Source organism: Mastigoproctus giganteus, chromosome 7, assembly GCF_048544385.1.
Source record: "Mastigoproctus giganteus isolate SK-2022 chromosome 7, ASM4854438v1, whole genome shotgun sequence".
NCBI lineage: Eukaryota > Metazoa > Arthropoda > Arachnida > Uropygi > Thelyphonidae > Mastigoproctus > Mastigoproctus giganteus.
Window position 1 is genome coordinate 182,023,761 of NC_143581.1, and position 26,753 is coordinate 182,050,513.

At 37.3% G+C, this 26,753-nt stretch overlaps 1 protein-coding gene across 4 annotated transcripts in view; it reads right to left on the bottom strand.

The window, feature by feature from the left end:
* LOC150083375 (anoctamin-8-like) overlaps window positions 1-26,753 on the bottom strand; it is a 423,636-nt gene that overhangs the window by 375,480 nt on the left and 21,403 nt on the right. Inside the window, exon 2 of one of the 4 annotated variants that reach the window (XM_090378001.1) lies at window positions 7,130-7,284. The exons of the other annotated variants lie outside the window; for them this stretch is intronic. Coding sequence (XP_090234127.1) covers window positions 7,130-7,157 — 28 coding nt within the window. The 5' untranslated portion in view covers window positions 7,158-7,284. The remainder of the gene's footprint in view (window positions 1-7,129; window positions 7,285-26,753) is intronic. 4 annotated transcript variants of the gene reach the window in all.

Consider the following 26,753-nt stretch of genomic DNA (forward strand, 5'->3'; position numbering starts at 1 on the left):
TTTCATCGTAAATTTCTTTGTAGCAAGCAAGCATAACATTCACCCCCTCTGTTAACTTTTAAGAATCGTTCACTGTCACGATCCAACTTCTCAAACCTCTCCATTGATGCAATTTCACGAAATGTCACTACCATCTCTCTGGTGATGAAGCGTTTCGGCTCCTCATTTGGTTCATCTTGATATATGTCAGCATTTTATTCTTTCACTATCGCTGCCTGCAAGTCAATAAGTTCTTCGTTAGGTAATTCCTTCTCTTCTTCTTCTTCTATTAACTCCTCCACATCTTTCGCATAAACCTCCAACTGAAGTAGCTCTGAAACCTTTAAAATATTATCTGTAACCTCTTCGTATGATTCGTCTTTTTCGAATCCGTCTAAGCCTTTTACATGCCGTGGGCATATTTTCTTCCATGCACCATTTAAACAACTTTTAGTAATTTCAGTAATTTCTGCCCAGGCCTTAATAATGTTTAAGATGGCATGATATATATTTTAAGATTTACAAGTCTCATAACATAAAATTTTTCTCATTGTCTACTACAGACAATGCCAGAGCAAAGTTGTGCATAAATAGTATGCTTTTAAATTCAAAATAATACCCTGATAATTGGATGAGTGAAGCCGTGTTTGGCAGTAGAAATATCTTTGTTTAAGATGGTGTGATATATATTTTAAGATTTACAAAAGTCTCATAACCTCTTCATATGATTTGTCTTTTACGAATCCTTCTGAGCCTTTTACGTGCCATGGGCATATTTTCTTCCATGCACCATTTAAACAACTTTTAGTAATTTCTGCCCAGGCCTTAATAATGTTTAAGATGGCGTGATATATTATTTTAAGATTTACAAAAGTCTCATAAGATAAAATTTTTCTCATTGTCTACTACAGACAATGCCAGAGCAAATTCAAAATAATACCCTGATAATTGGATGAGTGAAGCCGTGTTTGGCAGTAGAAATATCACTCTCATGTTCGAACTGAAATCATCTAGATGCGTAGGATTTCCAGGAGCATTATCTAATACAAGCAAAATTTTGAAAAGAGCGTCATTGTCTTTACAATATTTTTCAACCTCAGGAATGAAGCAGCATTTAAACCAATCCTCAAAGAGAGAGATATTGTTATCCATGATCTCTGGTTCGATTGGAAATGCATGGGTAGGGTGCCCTTATTGATGCCCTTAAATGCACGAGGATTTCCAGAATGGCACACAAGCAGTGGTTTTAATCTGTAATCTCCTGCTGCATTAGCTCCAAGCACGAGTGTGGCCCATGAAACTTGGAAAAGAGAAAAACATCCTCTTTGGCAATGTATATTCGATCTGGCATTGTTTTCCAATACAGGGCAGTCTCGTAAACATTAAAAATATGCTGTGTTGGATAGCCGCCTTCATCGATAATTTTTTCCAACCCATCACAAAATTTCTCTGCAGCTGCAGAATCGGCACTGGCAACTTCACTGCACACTTTAACATTGTGGAAACCAGCGCGATGCTTGAACCTTTTAAACCACCTGTTTCTTACCATCAACTTGGGTTGGGGTTCGCCATACTTATCCTTAATATCTTTATAAATACTTGTTGCTTTTGCTCGAATGGTCATTATACTCGAGAGCACTCGCTTCTAAATCTGATTTTCCATCCAAACTATTAACAGCTGTTCCATCTTCGGTATAGCACCTGAACGCTATTCTGTGATCATTGTTGATCCTTTGACATGTTCTTTTATACATGCACTGTCCTTTACAATAGTATTCACTGCTGAAGCAACGAAACCAAATTCCCTTGAAAATAGATGACAAACTTTGTCCTGCTTCGTACTTCTTAATCATTTTATATCTTCATTTCTAAATCAATTTTGTTTCATTACCTGGCACTACCACCACTTGCACTTTTCGTTGATCACTTTCCCTTCATCATTGTAATATGTAAATAGGGATGAAGAGCAGTTTCTGAAAATTTGTGTTTTATATGATTGAAGATTTCAGTGAAGGGGAACACATTTCACCATAAGTTATTATGTTAATGTTATGTTAATACAAACCCACACAACTGCAGTTATTGGTATTATCGCAAATGCAATAAGATCGAGTTTACTACCAATTTATAATTACATGCACTAACAGAAAAGCCCAATAAACCGGAAAATGCAAACTGTTTTTATTGTTTTATAGTCGTGACTTCCAGAAACGTGCTTTAGTAAAACATCACAAAGGCACTCAAAATTGATTCTGATAACGGGAACATATAATAAAAGGATAGTGCAATTTTCATTATAAATATGACCTTTTAGAGCTTAATAATATAGCGAAATTTTCAACTTGCAAGGACTTGCAACGAATTACAAAAAAAAAAAAAAAAATGTGTTATTGGCTTCACATTACGATACATTCACAATACCTCCATTTATTCCAACAGGATACAAAATACATTTCCACAATTTTTTTAAGTTCACACCGTCCGGCAAAACCTTACGTAAAGTTGAATTTCTTTAAGTCGAGTATTACGTAAGTCGGGGACTTCCTGTATACAGAGAAATAAAATAGAACAGTAAATCAGAATCTCTTATAATATGGTATTTTAACTTTCCAGATATTGACTGGAACTTCTGGTTGGTCACTTACATATTAGCAAGACTTTTGTAGATATATTGGTTTTCTCCAGCTGCATGTTCGAGAGGCAACCAGAGGGGGTAATACTCTTGATCTAATTATCAAATGTTTATCCATGCATTAAGAATTTACAGATAAAGGAACCACTAGGTGGGAGCGATCAGTGTACTGATGTGGGATTTACTTAAAGATTTAACCACCATCAAGGGTAAAGGGAAGGGGTTTTCCTTCCATAAAGGTGACTAGAGTGGTCTCAGACAGTTTTTAAATTCCATACAGTGCGACCAACTTGAATGCTTCCCATTTAGAATGTGCTGTTGTTACCAACAGCAAATTCTAAATGGGTAGCATTCAAGGAATTAATCTTGGAAGCTACTAAGCTTTTCTTACCAAATAAGAAATACTGTTCTAGGTTTAGTCCCAAATGTCAGATGAACTAATGAGACTCGTGGCAGAGATGAAAAATGCATGGGATGCATATAAATTATCAGGTGACACAGAAGATTATAGCAGATATAAGCTAGTCTGAATCAAGAGACAAAGGAGGTTAGGCAAGCGAAAGCAGATTATGAGAAATCTTTGGCAAAGGATGCAAAGAAAAACAGCAAAGACTTCTTTACTCACATAAACTCTAAAAGGAATGGGATGAATTAGATTGGTCCAATTGATATCGATAGTTTGACTGTAGATGATCCTGCTCAGATAGTTGCCAAACTGAATGAGTATTTTGCATCTACATTCAACACATGAGGAGTTATTCAGGGAAGGGAAGGGAAGGCCAGACGTTTATGAAACTCTAACAGGGAATTAAATAATTTTGTTATAACTGAGAGCGAAGTGGAGTCGAAACTGTTGAAGTTAAACTTAAGAAAGCCACCTGGGGTGGATGGAATCAATCCAGTTGTATTAAATGAGGTGGAAAAAGAAGTAAGCAAACCCTTAGCCATAATTACAAGAGCATCATTGGACTCAGGGGAGGTCCCCATTGACTGGAGATGTGCAAATGTATCTCCAATTCACAGAGGAGGATCAAAAAGTGACAAGTAATTACAAACCTGTTAGTTTAACTTCTGTTCTGGGGAAAATCATGGAGTCATCGGTTAAAGATGAATGGCAGGATCATCTAGACAAGACTGCGGTAATAATTCAGACACAGCATGGGTTTGTTAAGGGGAAGTCTTGTCTGGCCAATCTGATTGGATACTATGACATGGACACAAAGGAACTGGATTCAAAAAATAATTTTGATATCATATACTTGGATTTCAGGAAAGCTTTTGATACTGTTGCACATGGAATACTACTGTACAAATTGGAGCAGTATGGCATTAAAGGCAAGTTGACACAATGGATAAAAGGATGGTTGAGTGGGATAAGACAGAGTAGTAATCAACAGACACTGTTCTTTAAGGACTAATGTTATTACCAGTGTCCCCCAGGGTTTGGTGTTGCGCCCATTGTTAATTTGTATATTTATCAATGATATTGATGAAAGTATATCAAGTTTAATGTCAAGTTTCCATATGATACAAAGGTTGGCAGGGTTGTTAATGACAGTAATGACATTATGCTACTGCAACAGGATCTAGAAAAGTTGGGCAGATAGGCTGAGAAGTAGCAACTGAAGTTTAACATTGACAAATGCAAAGTACTGCATATCGGTAGCAATAACCAAGAGAAATGTACCAACTGTGTGGTGTTACACTCAGGGAAGTGGAGAATGAAAGAGACCTGGGGGTAATTGTACATTGAAAAACGAAGTTTTCTGAGAGTGCAGACAGGCTGCCAGAGCAGGTCATGTTAATGATATATAGGGTCTTGTTAATGATATATAGGAATTTTGATAGCAGGGATAAGGAGGTAGTTATCCCCTTATATAAGGCAATGGTCAGGCCACACTTTGAGTACTATGTACAGGTCTGGAAACCTCATTTTAGGAAGGATATACAGTTGCTAGAAAGAGTACAGAGAAGGGCAACAAGACTGGTGAGCGGAACAAAGGGGTGCTCTTATGAAGAAATGCTTAAATTCTGCAAATCTGGAGACTAAGCACCTGTGAGGTTTGTTTGTTTGTTATTTGGTTTTTAGGAGCATTAGCAACTAAGGTCATATTGCTCCGGGGATATGCGGTGGTCATTCCCTGACCTTTCTGCATCCTCCGTATTTGGTGATCACAGGCTCGAACACCGGTCTAATCACAAAGCGTGTGCTATGCACTGCTGCTCCTGCCCACCTGGCTACGGAGGCACCACCTGTGAGGTGATCTAATTGAAGTGTATAACGTCTTGAATGGATTGAGCAGGCTCAATGCTATTGGGACTCTTCCTTTTGCTCAGATTACAAACCTGAGGGGGCATAAACTGAAACTGAGGAAAGACAGTTGTAAAATTGATGTGCAGAAATTTAGCCAACAGTTAGTTGGCTAAATGCAATCCATTGGCTAAATTTCATTTCATCTTTTGTTGTGGAAGATGATAACTTAAATAAATTCAAGGAAGAAGTGGACAAACTTTGGGAGCAAATGGATGGGTGAAATGGGAATTTTTTTTTTTTTTTTTGGCTGATGCTGTATTAAGCTTGCTTTCTTGCATCACATGCCTCTACTAATGCTACTGGTCTGAAAAATGGCAGCTATGCTTTAATCTAGCAAAGTGTCAGGTATTACACCTGAGGAACAGTAACTCTAAAATAACTTATACCCTTGGTGGATTTGAACTAAAGCTAGTAGTGGAGGAAAGGGACTTGGGTGTTACGATACAGTCAGAAATGAAGTTCTCCAAGCACTGTAGACAGGTTGCAAGGAAGGCCCATGGTGTCTTATCAATGATTTATCAAACATTTGCTTCTATAAATAAAGAGATCATAATCCCATTATATAAGGCTGTTGTTAGACTGCACTTGGAATACTGTGTTCAAGTATGGAAACCACACCTAAAGAATGGCATTGAGCTCCTTGAAAGGGTCCAAAGATGGGAAACTCGTCTGGTGAGATTGGCAAAAGGAAGTCCTTATGAGGAAAGACTGACTTTGAATATTTGGGTTACATAGCTTGGAAACTGGGCACTTTAGCGGAGTCTTGATTGAGATGTTTAATGCTCTGAGAGACATACGTAAAATGAATGAGGGTGAAATTTTCAAGGTTATAAATGATTCTAGAACTAGGGGCCATAAATTTAAGAGGGTGAGATGTTTAGGCTGGTTGCAGGAAGTTTTATTTTAGCCAGAGATTTTTAAATTACTGGAATAAGTTACCTACATGGGTGGTAGAAGTTAACAGTTTGAGGAAATTCAAAGATCAACTGGATAGTTACCTATGGGAGGAGGGAAACACATAGCTTGTCAATTTCCTTTTCTTTTATTAATTTTTTTTTTCTTCTTCTTATTATTATTTTATTCTTTTTTTTTTGGCTGGTGAAAGTTATTGTAAATGCCATTGTAACTTATTTCAAAAAATTGTTTCAGTATTCAATGCAACTGAGGCTACTGCCTTACTGAATAGTGGCAAATTTTTCAAATAAATAGCAACAGCAATTTTTCAAATAAATCATCTCACAGGAAACTTGGTTTGCTCAAAGATATATAAAAGCTGAGGCTATTGCCCTACCTTTACAATAATAAACTGCATGTGCTATGAATTAAGTGTGCATGATTGTTATCCCCCCCCCCCGAAGTGAATGCAATGGGGTAACCTTTCCAGGAACCTCCCTCTGCCATTGCTAACATCATGCTGTTCTTTTCTTGATGGCATGGCATGGCATTGGATGCTGACACTGGCTGCAGCTGGTATGGCCAGTATAGGATTGTAGCCCAATAGTGACCTCCACTCGCACATAGGGCAATCTGTTCCTATGACTTTAATCCCCCCCCTACACCCAGGGCTTTTGCCCATACTCACCTCGCCAAATCCTTCCAAATCCACCTGGTGAGCCCTACTACCCTAAATACCTTTACTCCTCTTAACAGTTCCTCCCCTATGGAAGTTGAGCAACCTTCTCAGGGATGCCCATCCCTTTATCTTCCAATTTCCTGCGAAAATCATGGTCAACCTATCATCCACCATCTTTGCTTTCATCTATTGTCCACAACTTAAACCAGGGATTCCCAACAGGATCAATAATCTTGAAAGAGAGGTCAATACATGCCAAAGGGTTGAACATGAATCTATGGGCAAATTACATAATAATATAATAAATATGATGAATATAATAATACAGTATATGATTTAAAAATATAACTATGAACATTGGCCTATTTAACTTTCAGTTTTGGAAATTTGGTATGCGAATTTTATCTCTGGGCAGCAGAGCCATAATTCAGCGAATGGTCATGATACACGTGTCACACAGCTAGTAAAAACGATTAGTGGCTGCCAGCAGTCAACTGACAGATCTGTCACAGTTACCATCTGAACAGTTCATAAATAGGCATATCATATATTTAAATGCTATTGTAAGTTATTTCAAATAATGACATATTACAATTTTGATAAGATATAATTTTCAGGAAGATATTTATACCATGTTGCTTCCAAAAGAGAAGTGCCATCTCTGTTCACAAGATAGTGTGATTCATTTCTCTGCCTGGCAATGATCAATACTCTTATGTAAGAAAACTTTTCAGAACAATGCTATGAAACCACCAAAGATGAAAGACTGCCTGGACAGGATGCTTCCTGGTGCAAAAGACAAAGATTTTGAATATTGCAAATGTCTTAAAGATAAATTTATAAAAAAAAAAAAAATGGTCTACAACAGACCATTTTTGGTCTGTTGTAGACCATTTAATCAATGTTGAAACTTTCAGTTTCTAGAAATGCTGAAGGATTGGAAGCCTCTCATAACATATCACTCTTAATTGCAAATACAATGTATCTGCGCACAGTTGAGGAGCAATTGATACTGCCATTCAGTATGAGAAATAAGTTCTGTTGTGAAAATAGATCCGGATCCAGCATTAAAAACATATTCTGCTGAGTAACAATACAGTTCAACTTCATATTGATGAAATGACTGAAAATATTAAAAAAAAAACTGTGGTTTCTAAATTATTACACAACTAAATTTGCTGTACAACTGGATAAGGGAACATTTGGACCTTTAAGCATACTTATGGCTTATGTACATTATTACAGCCCAAGAAAAATGGCAATAACAAAAGAATTTCTTTTTTCTCAAATATTAAAAATGTATACAACAGGAGAAATTATTTTTTCTGCTTTGAAAAATACTTACAGGAAGCTAATATTGCATCAACTTTTTCTGATGGAGCAGCTGTAATCGTCAGCAAATATAGAGTTTTTGGAATTTTTGAAGAAAAAGATTCATGATGTTAGAACTGCACACTGTGTTGCAAAACACATATGTGTGAAAAAATCCATGATGTTCTGAAAGTGTGTAAATCAATAAATAAAATAAAGGTCAAACATAAAGGTGAATTGTGAGCAAAATGATGAAATCTACAACTAGCTGCTTTTACATAAAGAGAGAGAGAGAGAGAGAGATACATGGCTCTCAAAAAAGATAGTGTTTACAATGTTTTACTGAACTTTTGATTCTGTAATAAAATTTCTTCTTGAAATAAATAAACCATTAGCAACAAAATTAATTGAAACAAAATAGCATGTGCTTTACTCAGCTGATATATATTCAAAGTTTAATGATATCCAAACAAGACTACAAAGCAGAGATATGAATATAATTCAAGTTCAGACAAGTTCATGGGTCCATTTTGTATTGGGTTTTGACCCAAAATGGCATTATTTATATCCATTTTAAATCCAAGAGATTTTCGCTACTTTTGTTAACTTGTCATTCCTGTCATTTATGGAAAAAGATACAATTTCAGACCACAATTTGCTATTGTACACATTCCACTTGAATAAACTGAAAAAAGACTTTAACATTTGATTTCAAGATGTTCATGATATGATTGTACCAGAATGGATTCTACAACCATTTGAGTGTAATGTATCTCAAGTTGAATTAATTTACAAGAAGAGTTAATTGAAATGACAGATTTGGAGGCCAAATCTGTATTCCAAACTAAAGAGGATAATAATGAAGATATGCAAAATAAAAATATCCTAAACTATGGCAGAACCACTTTTGCTAATTTTCTACAGTTCTTATCTAGTTGAAGCTGGATTCAACTATATTAATGATTTACTGGGAAAAACAAGAAACAGGCTGAACACATCAGAACATGGGAAACCTAAGGATCAAATTAAATAATTTTAGCCTGGATACCACAAAGCTTATTGAAAACATCAGCCACAACTGTCTCATTAACAATTTTTATGAGAATTAACGCTAATGATTAAAATGGAAATGTAATGGGCTGTGATTTTTACAAAACTAAAACAGCAGTAATAAACCATTATAATTTGGCGTTTTTTGTTAATAAAGTAATTGGTAAATAATCACAAACTGATTGTTACTTACCTATGTATTATGTTGTTGTTATTTGGTTTTTAGGAGCATTAGCAATTATGGCCATATTGCTCTGGGGATATGCGGTGGTCATTCCCTGACCATGCGGAAAGGTCATTCCCTGACCTTTCCGCATGGTCACGGGCTCAAACCCTGGTATAATCAAGAAGCATGTGCTACGCACTGCTGCCCCTGCCCACCTGGCTACCGAGGCGCCACCTATGTATTATAATTATTTTTTTTAATAAATAATTAACTATTATTAACAGATCTTTTTCTTATAATCCATCCATTAAAATTAAAATGTGTATATTTTTGTATGAGGGTTCGATGAGGAAAAACTGTATTTTTTTAACAGGGGTCAGCAGGTAAAAAAGTTGGCACCCCTGACTTAATCTGCAACCCCTGAGCACTTTTACAATAAAAACTTTCTTTCTTTTTTTATTTTAAGGGGCCCCTCCCTGGCAAACTCAGGCAATACTAGGGTTTGCCCAGCCAGAGACCTTTAATCCCTAATTTCTGGCACACATTCCTGTGGTCGTGAATGTTAACTAAGGAACTGGTTTTCCACGGGTCACTAGGATGTGGCCAGGTGAACAACAGACCAAAGTAACCCAACACAACATAGACCATACAATCACACACACAGTCTGGCCTTTACAATTTGTACTGCATCTCAAAGCTACATCAGAGTTGGGGAAACACCCGATGCCACTTGCTGTGTAACTCTATACACTATGGCCTTTCTGTACACACTGCACTCCTCACATTCAAATCATTCAAATTCTGTATCCCTTATGCCTGAGTGAAATCATATCTCTAATATACCCACAATGTCTGCATTCAATGACAACATACTTCAAATTCATCAAATGTATTTACTATGCTCCTAGCATTAGTGTACATGCAAGCATACAGGCGCTCTCCTACTTACAAACTCTCGACTTACGAACTTTTGGAAATGCAAACAAAGCTCTTCGTCAGAGTTAGTGCATGTGCAGCCATCACTGTTCATCAGTTTGTTAGGTAAGTGCATATTACATATTACAAGTACTACTTTATTTGGTTTTTTAGGAGCATTAGCAACTAAGGCCATACTGCTCTGGGGATATGCGGTGGTCATTCCCTGACCTTTCCGCATCCTCTGTATTTGGTGGTCATGGGCTCGAACCCCGGTCTAATCAAGAAGCGTGTGCTAAGCACTGCTACTCCTGCCCACCTGGATATGGAGGCGCCTATTACAAGTGCATATGCATACTCAGAATTTGCAGTTATTTTTTATTTGAACAATATGAACCCATATCGTGCCTGATAAATGCAAGAGTAAGGAGGCTGAAGTTGCTAGTAAGAAGCACTGTACAATCACAATTAAAAAGAAAGTAGAAATAATACAGAAATGTGAAGGCAGCAAGAAAATGGCAGACGTTGCACATATGTGGCAAGAATTGATCAATGGTGGCAATAATTTTGAAGGACAAAGAATGTTGTTGTTATGGAGGTTTAATGGCACATAAGCTGCTATGGCTATAATGTGCCTAAGACAAAGAAAGAATCTTGGAATATGGAAAAAATTCTGTGCCAATGCAATCAACAATCATTATAAAGAAGCAGGGAAAAAGTCGTGAATGAAATAGAAAAGCTTTTGGTTATGTGATTAGAGGGTCAGAATCAATGTTGAATGCCTATTAGTCTTATACTAATTCAAGAGAAGGCAAAGAGTTTATTCAAAGACTTAAAGGCTAAGCAAGGTGAAAATGTTTGTGACAAAACATTTACTGCAAGCCACAAATGGTTTCATTTGTGGCTTGCAGTAAATCCAAGGGCTCTTAAAAACATAACCAAAGCTTTGCTACCAGTAATTTGGAAAACTAACACCAAAGCTGGGATTACAATTAACTTTGTTTAAAGATTATTTTTTCCACCATTTCATTCCAGAGGTTAAAAAATATTGTAACCAGAACAATCTGCCTTTTAAAAATCCTCCTTTTTGCTTGATAGCACCCCTGGGCATCCACAAGATCTGGAAGATCTTCTGGATGACTTGCCTCCAAACATTACCTCAATATTTCAACAATGGACCAAGGGGTTATTGCATCCTTCAAGAAATATTATCTAAAACGAGCATTCAGGCAGGCATTAATGGCAACAGAAGGTGATAAGGGAGTAACACTGAAACAGTTTTGGAAAGACTATGATATTTAAAAGGCCATAAAGAATACTGATGCTTCCTGGTGTGAATTAATAAATATACACATGAATGGTGCATAGAAAAACATGCCCCATGTTTGTTAACAATTCTCATCTTATTATTATTATTATTAGCTATATGGTGCAAGGAAGCTGAAGCTTTTGCTGCACAAGCTAAAAAAAAAAAAAAAAAAAAAATTTACCCAGAGAGAGAAAGAGAGAGAAGTAGAAGGGAATCACCAAGAAAGAGAAGAATGATGATATCCAGCTTAGGACCCTAGGTGTGCCAAGCCCATACTCAGCAGATGTGAGCCGTGGAGGACAAGGCAAAAATATTAATGGACTTGTCCAGATGAGCACACAACTTGAACTAGATCTGACAGAAGAGGACTTTATTGACAAATGAAGATTTAATGGAAATAGAACTGTGGAGGCTTGAAGGCAATGTTACTGAAGAACAAGTTGAACAATGCAAAAGATTTACCATTAAGCAGATACCATAGGGCTTTAGTTTGATGGAAAAGATACTATCATTATTCAATTCCCAGGATCCAAACTTAGATTTATGAAGGTGTCTGCAAATGTACATGAGGCAATGTCTTGTTACAAAGTTATTATGAAAAGAAGGCCACAGTGTAAAATTCACTGGATTCTTTTTCAAGAGAACCAATAAGAAACAAAAAGATGTAGATCCAATATATCAAACATCTACAAATGTTATTGGGCCAACTTTCAAAGAAGCACTGTCCTCACCTTTCTACAATTCTTCCGACAATAATTAATGAAAAATTACTCACACTTAATGTAAATTAAAATAAAAATGTGATTTTTACTTTAACAAGTTCCATTTTTTTCTTTTATTTTTTAAAAATTTGAGTAAAATTTTTAAGTAATAATTGGTAACATATACTTGGTACTTGTTTTCAAGCACAGTAATGCAATAATTTCTACTTATGAACAAATTTGACTCGCAAATGGCATGACAGAACATAACCCATTTGTAAGACGGGAAGTACCAGTACATGTACCTGTTTTTACTCTCAGTTACTCTAACACATCCCATGTATTTACTTGTTCCATGATGACCCACAACAGGGCTTGAAATCCTTGACACCTTGCTTTTCAAGCTTCTGCATGTTCCAATAGAAGCAGCATAAGAATCACTTCCACCTCTGTCTGCAGCTCTAGTTAATCTGTTAGTCTGTGTATCCCTCCAAGCTAGCATTTATCTGACCCACTGAACACTGCCTCAATAGTAACAGCGAATATCCTTGCACCACTTCTAATTAAGTGCATCCCATTCCTGTGCAGGGAAAAATGTGCTTTTCCCTACACGGAAAAGCTCAAAAAAAAAAAAAAAAAACTCCATGAGGTTGCACAGTCTCTCCATGGACAAATAGTTAAGGCTCTCAATGTGCTCCCTCCTATCATGTCTGGGCAGGGTTGCAGACACTTTCAAATTTAATTCTAACTCCATGACTTTTTTCCAATATTACACTGTATTTGTTAAGCAAGTGCTCAGATCTCCTTTTCTTAATATCTTTAGTGTCCACGTGTACAATAATATCACCTTTCATGACTTTAAAAGATATCTACTCTCAACGTCATTTACTTTTGCCTCTGGCAGATATAGATATATATTGGTACTATTATTACACAGATCCTGTTTGCACAATATATTTCCCGTTTCTCTGATAACAGAGTCACCAACAATAACTACTTCATGTGGGACCAGGACATTTCAGATAGGTCAGCAAACATCAATGTAACATCAAAGAAGAACATATTCATGATTCATAGGAGAACAGCAGTCCTGCTAATTTCAGCCCTTTGGTTTGCTGATTTAAATTCAATTTAATTTGAGAATACCACAGTAAACTAGTAGATACTTAAATACAATAAAAACACTACTCTATTCACTTCCAGCAGTAACACATAATAAGCTATCAAGCTTACATTACGTATACAGTAGAACGTCAGTTATCCAGAATAATTTGAAAGGCTGATTTTTCTTCTTTTTTTTTTTTTTTTTTTATTAATGATAGTATTTGAGACAAATGTTTGTTATGCTATGAGAGTATTTCTGTCTGATTTTTTTTTACATTGTATATCTGGTGAAACGTTGGATTAGGAGTGATGGGTTTTCTCGGAAACGATGAGTGATAAGTTTAGTCATTCGCTTCCATGAACCTAATTTTCCATGACATATTTTGTTCTCTTCATTTCGTATTATGTTTACTTTAGCTCCAGATTCAGTAAGAATAATATCGGCCTGAAACTGTGTGATTTATTATTTTTCTCAGTTTTTTTTATGGTAAAATGTAAACGAAAAGAAACACCACTGAAATGAGCAGAAAACCAGGAAGAATGCAATATAATCAAATTGATATTATTACGGAACTTGAGAGATTTAGCAGCGAAAAAATAGGTCGCAACAAACCAAACAAAAAAAACGATTAAACATTAATTTAAAAAGTTACTTTAAATTTTTTCCACAAAATTTGCAGTAAAATACCTATCTGACTATAAATACATATGGAAATGTGACTTTTTATGTATAAGTTACTATCATTACTTTTTTAATTAAATAAATTATTTTTTTTTTTTTTCATGCTATTTAGTCTCTTTCTTTTACCTTAATAGCATTAGTAGAGGCATATGATGCAAGAAAGCAAACTTATATAGCATCAACCAAAAAAAAACAAAAAAACTCCCATTTCACCCATCCATTCACTCAAAACATTTGTCTAATTCTGCCTTGAACTTATTTAAGTTGTTGACCTCTACTACAACAGATGGAAGTTTGTTCCATCAACCACCTGCTGGCTAAAGGCAAATTTCCACACATCTATTTTACAATTGTCTTTCCTCAATTTGAATTTACGTTCCCTCAGGTGAGTAATATGAGCAAGAGGAAGAATCCCATTAGCATTGAGCTTGCTCAAACCACTCAAAGCCTTATACACCTTAATTAGATCACCTTGCAGGTGCCTCGTCTCCAGAATCTGCAATATGCAAAATCCAAGCTTGCAATATGCTGAACCTAACCTTGGTACCACCAACCCTTTGTTCCACTCACCAATCTCGCTGCCCTTCTTTTACACATTCCAGCAGCACTACATCATTCTAAAATGAGGCTTCCAGACCTATATGCAGTACTCAATGTGTGGCTTGACCATTGCCATATACACTGAGACAATCACCTCCTTATTGCTGCTAGCAAAATTCCTGTATATCATTGACGAGACACCATCAGCTACTCTTCCAGCCTGTCTGCACTGCTCAGAAAATTTCATATCTGACTGCACAATTACCCCCAGGTCCTTTTCATTCTCCACTACCCCGAGTGTAGTACAACCCAGTTGATACATTACTGTGGGGTTACTGCTACCCATATGAAGTACTTTACATTTGCCAATTTTAAACTTCAGTTGCCACCTCTCAGCCCATCTGCTCAACTTTTCCAGATCCTGTTGAAGTAGCATACTATCATTACTGTCATTAACAACCCTGCCAACTGTTCGTATCATCTGCAAACTTACACATTAACCCTAATATGCCTTCATCAATATCATTGATAAATACCAGAAACAACAATAGGCCCTGAGGGACTCTACTAATAACATTAATCCCCAAAGAGCAGTGTCCATTGACAACCACTCTCTATCTTCTCCCACTCAACCATCCTTTTATCCACTGTAGAAACTTGCCCTTAATACCATACTGCTCCAATTTGTACACTTAGCAACAGTATCAAAAGCTTTCCTGAAATCCAAGTACAGTGGATTCCAGTTATTTGGGCCTACAGGTAATCGGGGCAGCCGTTTATTTGGGGCAAATCTTAAAAAATAGAACCCAATCGAGAAAATAGCCAGAGTTTACTTCGCTTAATTGGGACAACATGCCGTTTAATTAGGGCAGGAGACCGCAGCACTGGAGATTACCCTACGATTGTCTCTGACAGTACCACATGGTTTGGTTGGATTTCTGGAGGTCACAACCATAAAAAAAAAACAATTAGCAGTCACCTGTTTATTGGGCTTTTCTGTTAGTACAATCTATCATAAACAGATAGTAAACTCAATCTTATTGAATTTGCGATAATACTGTGGGTTATTATGGTGAAATGTATTTACACTTTACTCCATTCTCACTTGCACATATCATGTTACTTGAAATTTGTGTGTGCTGTGTTCTTTGTTATTGATTGCTTATCTTTTTACTGTTTTATGTTGCAACATTTTACGTTGCAACATTTCAGTTTCTATGGGGAGGAAAACGGCAAGAGATAGCTCAGAAATTTTTATTTTTACCGTGGGAAGATGGGGGAATAAGTATTCCAAAAATTAATTTGAGGTGTAGCTGTAAGAGACTGCTGGACGTGGCTAATATGGTGCAATCTAACCATTTAGTAGCGGTACTGATAAAATATTTTATGGGATTTAATACAGCCTTAATTAAAGGCGGCAATTATCTAGGGCCAAAAGCAGAGACAATGCCTATATATTACAAAAAAATTCGGGATATGTGCATGCAGTTAAGGGAGAAAGATACAGATCCTTTTAAGGGTGGTTTAAAATGACTCTACTGGGCACTGTTTAACTCAGAAAATCCAGAAAAGCCAAATTTAGGAAGCCATAATGCGCAGTTGTTTTTTAAAAATCTAAAAATTAGCGGAAACTACCCATCGCGTATTGATTTTTTGTGGAGGGTTGGTTACGGAAACATACCAGTGAACGATATCACGTATAGATTTAGTCAGACAGGCAACAGATTATACAAATTTTGTACGGAAATTGAAACAGTGTACCATTTATTTTATTACTGTCGATTCGCGCAGGAAGTTTGGAAGAGAATTTGTAGATTTTTGAGGATAAGACAGTTCACACTGGAGGGAGGTAATTTACTTGCAATTCAATCATCTCTTGGGCAAGAAAAAAATGTTCACGATATTTTTAATTACAGAGGCAAAATATCATGTGTGGAAGCTTCGAAAACGGAAAAGGTTTGGGACCTTTAGGGGATCTCTTTGGGACTTGAAACAAACAATGTCTGCTTCCATGCAAAGGTTTTTACAGTTGAAAAAATGCCGTTTAGGGTCTGATAAGTTTCTGAAAAGGTGGGGAGAGCCACCTCTTCTGTGCAGTTTAGTTGGAGTACTGGTTTTAGTTATTTGGAGGAAAAAAAAAAAAGCACCTGGGGTTTTTTTTTTTTTTTTTTTTCGTTTATTACAAAATTCAGTTTTCTTGATAAAAATCTAGATCTCTTAGGCTCTCATCAAAACAGTTCCATGATATAGGTTTAAATTTATAACTCATTTGTTTGGTTTAATAGATCTGGTCCAATGGGTTATTTTTCACATTAAATTCACAATAGCTTTGAAACGATCATCTGGGTGGTGGTATCCTCTGAAAATAAATAACAGTAGTCTTCTCTACTAGAGAAGCGTTATTTATTTGAAGTAGTGCAATACCACTATCTTTGTGAAGGCAACCACAATATGAGATATAATTAAAACGATACCTTCTGCGCTACTTACGTAGTTCAAATTTATGGGTTAACTATGGTGTATTTACACCGATACTATATAGTATATTACAGTACGTATTAATTATACCGATTATCATGTATATTCTTCGATTTTCACGTATCATTTAATTTTTTAATTGGTAAGGTAATAAAGGGTAAATTTGTGCTTAACATATCTTTACTTTTACAGCCTGTGGATAATATTCTTCCTATTTTCGCGAATTAGAATCACTGTTTAATAGAATTAAAATTCAATTCACAAATGTGATCACAAGACCCATGCATACTACACATCGTATAGCGAATGGTACTTTACTATGGTGACTCCATCGTAACATGATTTGATTGTACAATGAACTAATTGTAAAGTGGGGATCCAATGTATTTTTAACCTTTTTACGTGAAACTTTAGATAACAGAGGCGGCCACTTAATTGGGCCAAAATGCAATAGTCCCGATGTGTCCCTAATAACCGAAATCGACTGTATAAGATATCAAAATTATTTTTTGCATCCAGTTCCTTTGTGACCACATCATAGTATCCAATCAAATCGATCAGACAAGACTTCCCCTTAACAAATCCATGCTGTGTCTGAATTATTACTGCAGTCTTGTCTAGATGATCCTGCAATTCGTCTTTAACCAGATGACTCCATTATTTTCCCCAGAACAGCAGTTAAACAAACAGGTCTGTAATTACTCGTGTCACCTTTTGATCCCCCCCCTTTTTGAAATTGGGGACACATTTGCACATCTCCAGTCCATGGGGTCCCTCCCTGAGTCCAACGAAGCTTTCATAACTATGGCTAAGAGTTTTGCTTACTTCCTTTAATATAACCGGATAGATCCCATCCACCCCAAAGTGCCTTTCTTATGTTCAATTTCAACAGTTTTCTCCTCCACCTTACTCTCAGCTATCAACATAATCATTTAGCTCCCTGCCAGTGTTTGATAAGCTTCTGACCTTTACTTCCCTACAGACCTCCTCAAGTGTGAATGTAAATGCAAAATATTCATTCAGTTTGTCATCTACCTCATTAGGTTCATCAACAATCGAACCATTGATGTCAAGTGGACCAATCTGATTCATCCCCTTGCTTTTAGAGTTTATGTTAGTTGTTGTTTGTTATTTGGTTTTTAGGAGCATTAGCAACTAAGGCCATATTGCTCTGGGATATGCAGTGGTCACTCCCTGACCTTTCTGCATCCTCCGTAATTGGTGGTGATGGGCTCAAACCCCGGTCTAATCAAGAAGCATGTGCTATGCACTGCTGCTCCTTCCCATCTGGCTACGTTAGATTTTATACGAGTAAAGAAGTCTTTTGCTGTTTTTCTTTGCCAAAAATTTCTCATAATCTGCCTTCGCTTGCCTAACCTCCTTTGTGTCTTGATTCAGACTAGCTTATATCTGCTATAATCTTCTGTGTCGCCTGATAATTTATATGCATCCCATGCATTTTTCTTCTCTGCCAGGAGTCTCATTAGGTCATCTGACATGCATTTAGGCTTAAACCTTGAACAGTATTTCTTTGTTGGTATGAAAAGCCTAGTAGCTTCCAAGATTAATTTCTTGAATGCTTCCCCATTTAGAATTTGCTGTTGGTAACATCATCAGTTGGTCCCACTGTATAAAATTTTAAAAATCTCTGAGACCACAGTAGTCATTCTTTACGAAAAGCAAAAACCCTTTCTTTTACCCCTAATGTAGTTACATCTTTAAGTAAATCCCACATCAGTAGTGTTATCACTACCATCTAGTGGTTCCTTTATCTGCAGATTCTTAATGCATGAAGAATCACTGCTGATAATCAGATCAAGAGTATTACTCCCTCTGGTTGCCTCTGGAACATGCTGCTGTAGAAAACAATCATCCAATAAATCCACAAAAGCCTTGCTAGTGAGTGAGTGAGTGACCAATCCACAAGTTACAGTTTATATCTGGGAAGTTAAAATCCCCCATTATAAGACAATCTGATTTACCTGCCCAATCTATTTCCCTGTACAGTTGTTCATTGTACTCATTAGGCCTATAACACACTCCTACTCTCAACTTGGTTTTCCCAGTGCTTATATGACACGAAATTGACTCAACACTGCACTGTCCACCAATGTCAACTGGATGCACTTTCTTAGATTTTATGTGTTTCTTAACTAACAGCATCACCCCTCCTCCCCTTCTATCCTTTCTGTATATGCTGTACTCCCCCTGAAACTTCCCAATTCCAATTATCTCTGTGTGACACTATGTCTCTGATATCCCAACATCAGCCTTCGATGTCTTCCCCAGTTCCTCAAATCCATCAAATTTATTTACTGTACTCCTAGCATTGGTGTCCATGCAAGTATACATGCACCTATTCTTACTCTTAATTAAATTAACACAACCTATGTATTTACTTGTTCCATGATGACTCCCAGCAGCTCTTGAAATCCCCAGTACCTCGTTTTCGAGACTGCTGCTCTTTCCAATAAAATCAGTGCAAGAATCACTTTCAACCCGTCTGTGGCTACCATTAATCTATTAGTCTGTGAATCCCCCAAGCTAGCAGTTTTCCGACCCACCTAACACTGTCTCAATGGCAGCAAATATTCTTGCACCCTTTCTATTTAAATGTATCCCAGACCTGTAGAAACAATCTCTCCTGTTAATAAGCACAGACCACGCTGAGAAAAATTCTATCCCATGAGCCTTGCACAATCTCTCCAGGGCCAAATTGATTGACAAGGCTCTCATTATATACTCCCTCCTATCGTGTCTGGACAGAATTGCAGATACTTTTAAATACATTATTTAATACATTATAACAGAATTTATTTAATTTTACCTTACATTCAATTATTCAGAAAATTTTGCTATCTGGAAGAGGTATGACATTAATTATTCTGGAAGAGGTATGACATTAACTAACACTCTACTGTATTACGCTATCAAGTTTACATTATATATATTACGCTATACAGTTATGATCCTAATGTTATAAATTAGTCATAGCTAAGCTAGATAATTTTGTAGATAAATGAACTTACTAGATAGGATTTCTTAGCTAAAACAAAAACACATGCCAAACCATATGATTAGAACCTTCAAGCTACTTATTTACTGCAATTAAAACACTATGATTACCACTACCATGTATTTACCATCTACTAGTTACAAGCTATATTTCTAGCAAATCACTAAAAGAAAAACTATAGAAATTAAGTCATAACTTACAAAATCTTTAAATAAAATAATGAACATTATTAGGCCTACTAAAACTATTTATTGCACACAATTTAATATGCTAATTAACAAATTAACTACATTGTGATGCATATGTGGGCCAAGGGATTTCTAATCCACAAGAAGGAAACACTACCTGACTTAGAAAAAATATCTTCCAATTTGAGGGAAGAAACCTCAGGGGCTCAGGGAAGAAACCTCAAGCCTATACTCATCTGGTGAGTATAGGCTTGGCACACACACACACAGGGTCCTGAGCTGGATATCATTATTCTTCTCTTTCTTGGTGATTCCCTTCTACTTCTCTCTCACCCCCTCTCTCTGGTTAACTCGGGAATTTTTTTTGGCTGGTGCAGCATAAGCCCCAGGCTTCCTTGCACCATGTGGCTAAATAGTAATAATAATAAAAACCATATTTTTGTCAAGCAATCTTTGTCAGTGGCTGACTAATTCAGCCATTGTGGGAAGAGAGCCAAAAAATGTCTCCTCCCTTCCCAATCCAGATTGACTCAATCCCATTGTTTTCAATCACAAGTCAAAATCATCAGAAAAGCATGCAGCAAAATGTTAAGTGAAAAAAAAAAAAAAAAAAAAAAATTTTTTTTAATCTTGTTGGCATAAAAGTCTTCTAAACAAACTCTCATGTTATGAACTACCAAATGATATTTGCAACTGGGTATGCAATTCTCTCTCTCTGACCACTCCCTGTGGATTATGGTAAATGGCAGTGGCATAGCAAGTGGGGGAGGGCAGTCTGCCCTGGATGCCAGCCAGAAAGGGTTGCCAATCACTTGAAAATACAAGAAGGTAAGTATTAATTTTAACAAAATTACTTTTTAACTTTTTTTTTTAATTTATCTTTCTCCACTTAAATTTACAGTTGTTAGTTGAAATTTCTATTTGGCACAATTTAATTGATACTTTTATTTTTATATTAACCGACTATGACTGTAATACTTGTTTAAATTTTTCATACGTTAAGGCACATAAAACTGGGGATACGTAAAACTGGGCACCAAAACAATATTCAGCCTTTACAAATGTGTTTTAGTTTAACACATTTTTTTTACAAAGTTCATCTTACAAGTCATTAAGTTAGCACCTCATGGAGGCTTGTAGAAATATCATTACCGTTTCGATTTCTATTTATTTACAGATATTTTACACTTTTTAATGAACTCCTTTAAAATGAACTTCCCTACATATAAGTACAAAATGAAGTGAAATTGACCCAGCAGATTTCAACAGAGAAAAGCAAAGAAAACAAGCAAGAGAAGTTATTCAAGCAATGCCTGGATCATTGTTGAAGTATGTTACACCTTCAACATCTAGTGCAATAGATATTCGGCATGATAAATCAGAAGAGCAAGTACAAGAGTCATCTTCTCAAGAGGATCTAACAGAGAAAGTTATTCATCCACTACTGGAGAAATGGATTCACAGGTTGTCACAGACATTCTCTCAGATATGCCAGACAAGCTGTACTTGCTACCTGGGAGTCTAAAACAGTGATGGAACTGATATTCGGGTGACACTCAAGTCAAGTGGACCCAATTTCGGCGAAGTCCGGACGGTCTGTAAGAGCCAAATCCTCTGCTTGCACCTTCACGACGGTGGGACTGTTAGTAATACTGGGTATAACCTCCATGCACAAGTACATGGTGGGTGACCACCCAGGTGTGAACCAACGTAAGCAGGGGTCGAGGTGTGGCTCCCACAACACATGGAGGAACGCCACCCCTCTATGTTACCAGGCAGTACTAGGTGGTAGATGACTCTCATCAACCGGTGAAATACCACCACTTTGCTTATTGGAGGTTTGAAGTCGTGGAACCCATGTTTAGTCTCTAGAGCTAAGTTCCGGTCAACCCTTCCCTATCTCTTCCATCATGCAGTATGACTGATGACTTTTAAGGTTATGATGAACGTCGTGGCGAGATCCAATATTCCTTACATTTCAAGGGTACAGCTCTAAAACGGTGTTTGCAGGCTGGCCTCTAGTTAGTACACTGGACCGAACCTATTGGTAACTCTCTAGGAGGCTTCCGGATCAGCTAGTGTATAATCTTGCTACCTCTACTCTGCCAGATAGTGACTGGAGGGAGTCCAAGTAGTGTGTATGCGGGGAGCATTGTCGAGGCCACGTTATGTCAAGGATCTGGCTATATTCTTACCACGTGTATGCCATATCCAAAAATTTCATTACTTCATACAGCATGTCCCACACACTTTTTCTTACTATTGAATACACCATGAATTGTCAAACTAATAGAGCAAGCTTATCTGCGAAAAGATCTAAACCTCCCAAGCACTTCCTAATTCATTTCAAAAATATACGTGGTCTCAATTCTAACCTCAACGATGTCCATTTCCACTTGCAGTCTGCCAAACCCCATGTACTTTTTCTGACAGAATCTCAGTTATCGATTGATTCAACTACTGCTCATCTCAGATGCCCAAATTATTTGTTGTATGATTCCTTTCGCCTCAAAGGTGGTACTTGTGCATATGTCCGTTCTGATATTCCCTGTCAGAGACTTGGCAATTTGGAATCTCCTCTCTTTGATCTTCTCTGGCTTAAAATCTCTCTACCTCATTGTGTCAAATTCATCTGTTGTCTCTACCGTTCTCCCAACTCCACTAATCACTTGGAGCTCTTTGACTTCCTCACTTTGCAGCTTGACTTTCTCCAGTCCAACTTTCCTAACAGTGAGGTAATTTTCCTTGGTGATTTTAATGTTCACAACTCCAGCTGGCTTCCGTTTTCTAGTCACACTTACCAAGCAGGTCGAGATGCTGAGGCTTTTGCAATTACTAATGACCTAGCACAGATTGTTCATTTACCTACAAGAATACCGGACAATCCTAATCATACAGCCAATACGCTTGATCTTTTTCTCACAAACAACCCTTCTAAGTATACGGTCGAAGTGAGAGGTTCTTTAGGCACCTCAGATCACAACTTGGTGATTGTCTCTTCTCCAATGGAACCTTTATCTCATGGCTATTCCCAACCTCGCGTTGTTTGGCATTACAAGAATGCAAAATGGGGTAACTTGCGAGACTTCTTTTCTTCTTTTCCATGGTCGGATTACTGTTTCAAAACTTCTGATGTCAACATTTGCTCAGATCATGTCAGTGAAATTATTCTTGCAGGAATGGAATCCTTTATCCCACACTCCACTTTAAAATCTCGTCCTTTATCTAAACCTTGGTTCAGTTCTTGGTTTTCCAATAAATGTGCAAAGGCTGTTCAAGAGAAGAATGTTGCATATCGTAATTGGCTTGTTTCTAATTCTTCAGTTTCATTTTCTGCCTACACCAAAGCTCGCAACAATTGTAAAGCAGTTATTAATCAGTCCAAACTAGAGTTTGAACAGGCTAAGAGTAGAAAACTTGCTTCTTGCCCTAATGGTAGCCGAGCATTCTGGTCTCTTGCCAAAGCTATTGGCCACAACTTTTGCCCATCTCTGCTCCCACCTCTGTCCAAACCAGATGGTTCTGTTGTCACTTCAGCCAAGGATAAAGCTGACCTGCTAGCATCCCATTTTTCTTCCAACTCATGTATTAATGATCTGGGAAAAACACCTCCCACCATTCCCAACACACTCCATTCAATGCCTCCTGTGATCTTCCGTCAAAAGGATATCAGAAGGATTTTGATGAATCTTGATGCTAAGAAAGCCCCAGGTCCTGATGGTATTTCTCCACTTGTTCTCAAAACCTGTACTCCTGAACTTACTCCTATTCTTTGCTGCCTTTTTTCACTTTCTTATTCCAAAGGTGTTTTTCCTTCAGCTTGGAAATTTGCTCATATCCAGCCAGTTCCTAAAAAGGGTGACAAATCCATCCCATCCAATTATCGTCCCATTGCAATTACTTCTACTCTTTCTAAAGTAATGGAGAAATCAATTAACCGCCAACTCTTAAACTACCTAGAAACCTTACATCTGTTCAACGATCGCCAGTATGGATTCCGTCAGTGTCGATCCACTGGTGATATTCTGGCTTATGTTACTCATTTATGGACTAATTCAATGGAAAGGTTCGGTGAAACACAAGTAGTTGCTCTTGACATCTCAAAGGCTTTTGATCATGTTTGGCATAAAGGTCTTCTAAACAAGCTTCCATCTTATGGTTTGCCAACTGTTTTTAGTAATTGGTTATCCAGTTTTCTCTCTGATCACTCACTGAGGGTAATGGTAGATGGCTCTCTGTCTTCTAACTTCTCCACTAATGCTGGTGTCCCCCAAGGTTCAGTTCTTTCTCACACTCTTTTCCTCTTATATATTAATGACCTTCTTCCATTGACTGGAAATCCTAACCATAGTTTTGCCGATGATAGCACATTGCATTCCACTTTCCATTTTGAGAAACCTTGTCCTGCTCAATCAACTTCAACTTCTTGAAAATCTGCTACCAATTCCTTAAATGCCGATCTTCAGATAATTCTCCAGTGGGACAAAGACAACTTAGTTGATTTCAACCCTTCTAAAACTCAGTCTTGTCTTATATCTCGCAAAAAGGATTATTCCACTCTTATGCTTATCTTTAGTGACACTCCAATTTCTAGGCAAAATGATATATCTCTTTTGGGGATTACCCTGACTTCTAATCTCTCCTGGCACAAGCACATTACAAATACTGCTTCCTCTGCATCTAAAAAACTTGGTTTTCTCTTTCGCTCTCGGCGTTACTTTTCTTCCAAACAGCTGCTAACTCTATATAAATCGCAAATCCGCCTGGCCATGGAATATTGTTCCCACATCTGGGGTGGTGCCCCCAAAACCTCTCTCAGGCTTCTTGATTCCATTCAGAAGAGGGCAGTTAGGTTAATTAATGATTCATCTCTAAGAGAGTCTCTCCCCTCGCTTTCTCATAGACATACTGTTTCTACTGCATGCCTCTTCTACAGATACTTCCATGGGCACTGTTCTTCTGAATTGGCTTCTATAATTCCTGCTCTCTCTTTCAAAACAGTCCGAACACGTGCCGCCACCAGCCAACATCCATTTACTGTCCAACTTCAAACCCACAGAACCAACTTTTCATCTTCCTCATTTATTCATTCAACTGCCATTTTCTGGAACTTCCTTCATACGTATTTCCTGAAAATTACAATCTACAGAAGTTCAAGTTTAATGTCAACAAATATCTTCTTTCGTCTTCTCAACCTCCAACCCAAGCACGGTACTAAGTACTATAGGTTCTAATACCTCTCGTGTTTGTGATTCACATAAAAAAAAAAAAAAAGAAGAAGAATCTAGAAGATGCTTATTCGTCCACTAGTGGAGAAGAATCTAGTAAAAATACACATGAGCAGAGAGAAGATTCTTTATGAAAAGGAAGAGGAAATAAACATATTTTTAAAGTATTCCAACGTTGCATTTTGGCCTGTCCAGTTAACTTGAGAATTGATTTTATTAAGAAAAGCAGTTAATATTTTCAAAATAAGGACTTTCTGACACTGTAGAAAGAGCAGGAAAAAAAATTAAAGGGAAATGTTCAAACTAACAACTTCCTGGTTTTATAAGACAATACCAAACAGAGTAAAAATTTTAAGAACATTGATGGTTTATTCACCAGCATCAGGAAATTTACTTTGCTTTTGCTGCAAGCTATTTTCATTGAAGAATAAATAAATTGAAACATCCAACTTTATCACAGGATTTAAAAATTGTTGGAAATTAAACCCAAAGGTTTCTGACCAAGAAAATAATGATCGGCATCTCTCGTGTTTGGAGAAGTGAAAAACCTTAAGACCTTGAAGTTTCAACAAACTTTTTTTTTTTTTTTTTTTTTATGAAACCCCCAAACACGAAAGGTATCAAAACCTACAGTACTTGGTACCATGCATGGGTTGAAGGAGAAGTATGGGGGGAGGGGGATGCCGGAAACTTTGCTCTAGAGACTAAACATGGGTTTTACCACTTCAAGCCTCCAATAAAGCAAAGTGGTGGTATTTCACCGGTTGATGAAAGTCATCTACCACCTCTTGACCACATTAAGGGTAAGTTGCTACAATGGATAAAAGGATGGTTAAGTGGAAGAAGACAGAGGGTGGTAATCAATGGGTGCTGCTCTTCTTGGACTAATGTTATTAGTGGAGTCCCACAGGGTTCGGTGTTAGGTCCACTGTTGTTTTGTATATTTATCAATGATATTGATGATGATATATCAGGCTTAATGTCGAAGTTTGCAGATGATACAAAGGTTGGCAGGGTTGTTAATGACAGTAATGGCAATATGCTACTGCAACAGGATTTAGATAATTTGGGCAGATGGGCTAAGAAGTGGCAACTGAAGTTTAACCTTGACAAATGCAAAGTACTGCATATGGGTAGAAGTAACCCCAGAGAAACATACCAACTGGGTGGTATTACACTTAAGGTGGTAGAAAATGAAAAAGACCTAGGAGTAATTGTGCAGTCAGATATGAAGTTTTCTGAGCAATGCAGACAGGCTGCCAGGGCAGGTCATGGGGTTTTGTCAATGATATATAGGAATTTTGCTAGCAGGGAAAAGGAGGTGATTATCCCTCTGTATAAGGCAATGGTCAGGCCACGCCTTGAGTACTGCGTACAGGTCTGGAGGCCTCATTTTAGGAAGGATGTAGATTTACTTGAGCGTGTACAGAGAAGGGCAACAAGATTGGTGAGGGGAACGAAGGGATCCTCTTACCAAGAGAGGCTTAAGTTCTGCAAATTGCAATGGCTGGAGACTAGGCACCTGCGCGGTGATCCGATTGAGGTATATAAGGCCTTGAATGGGTTG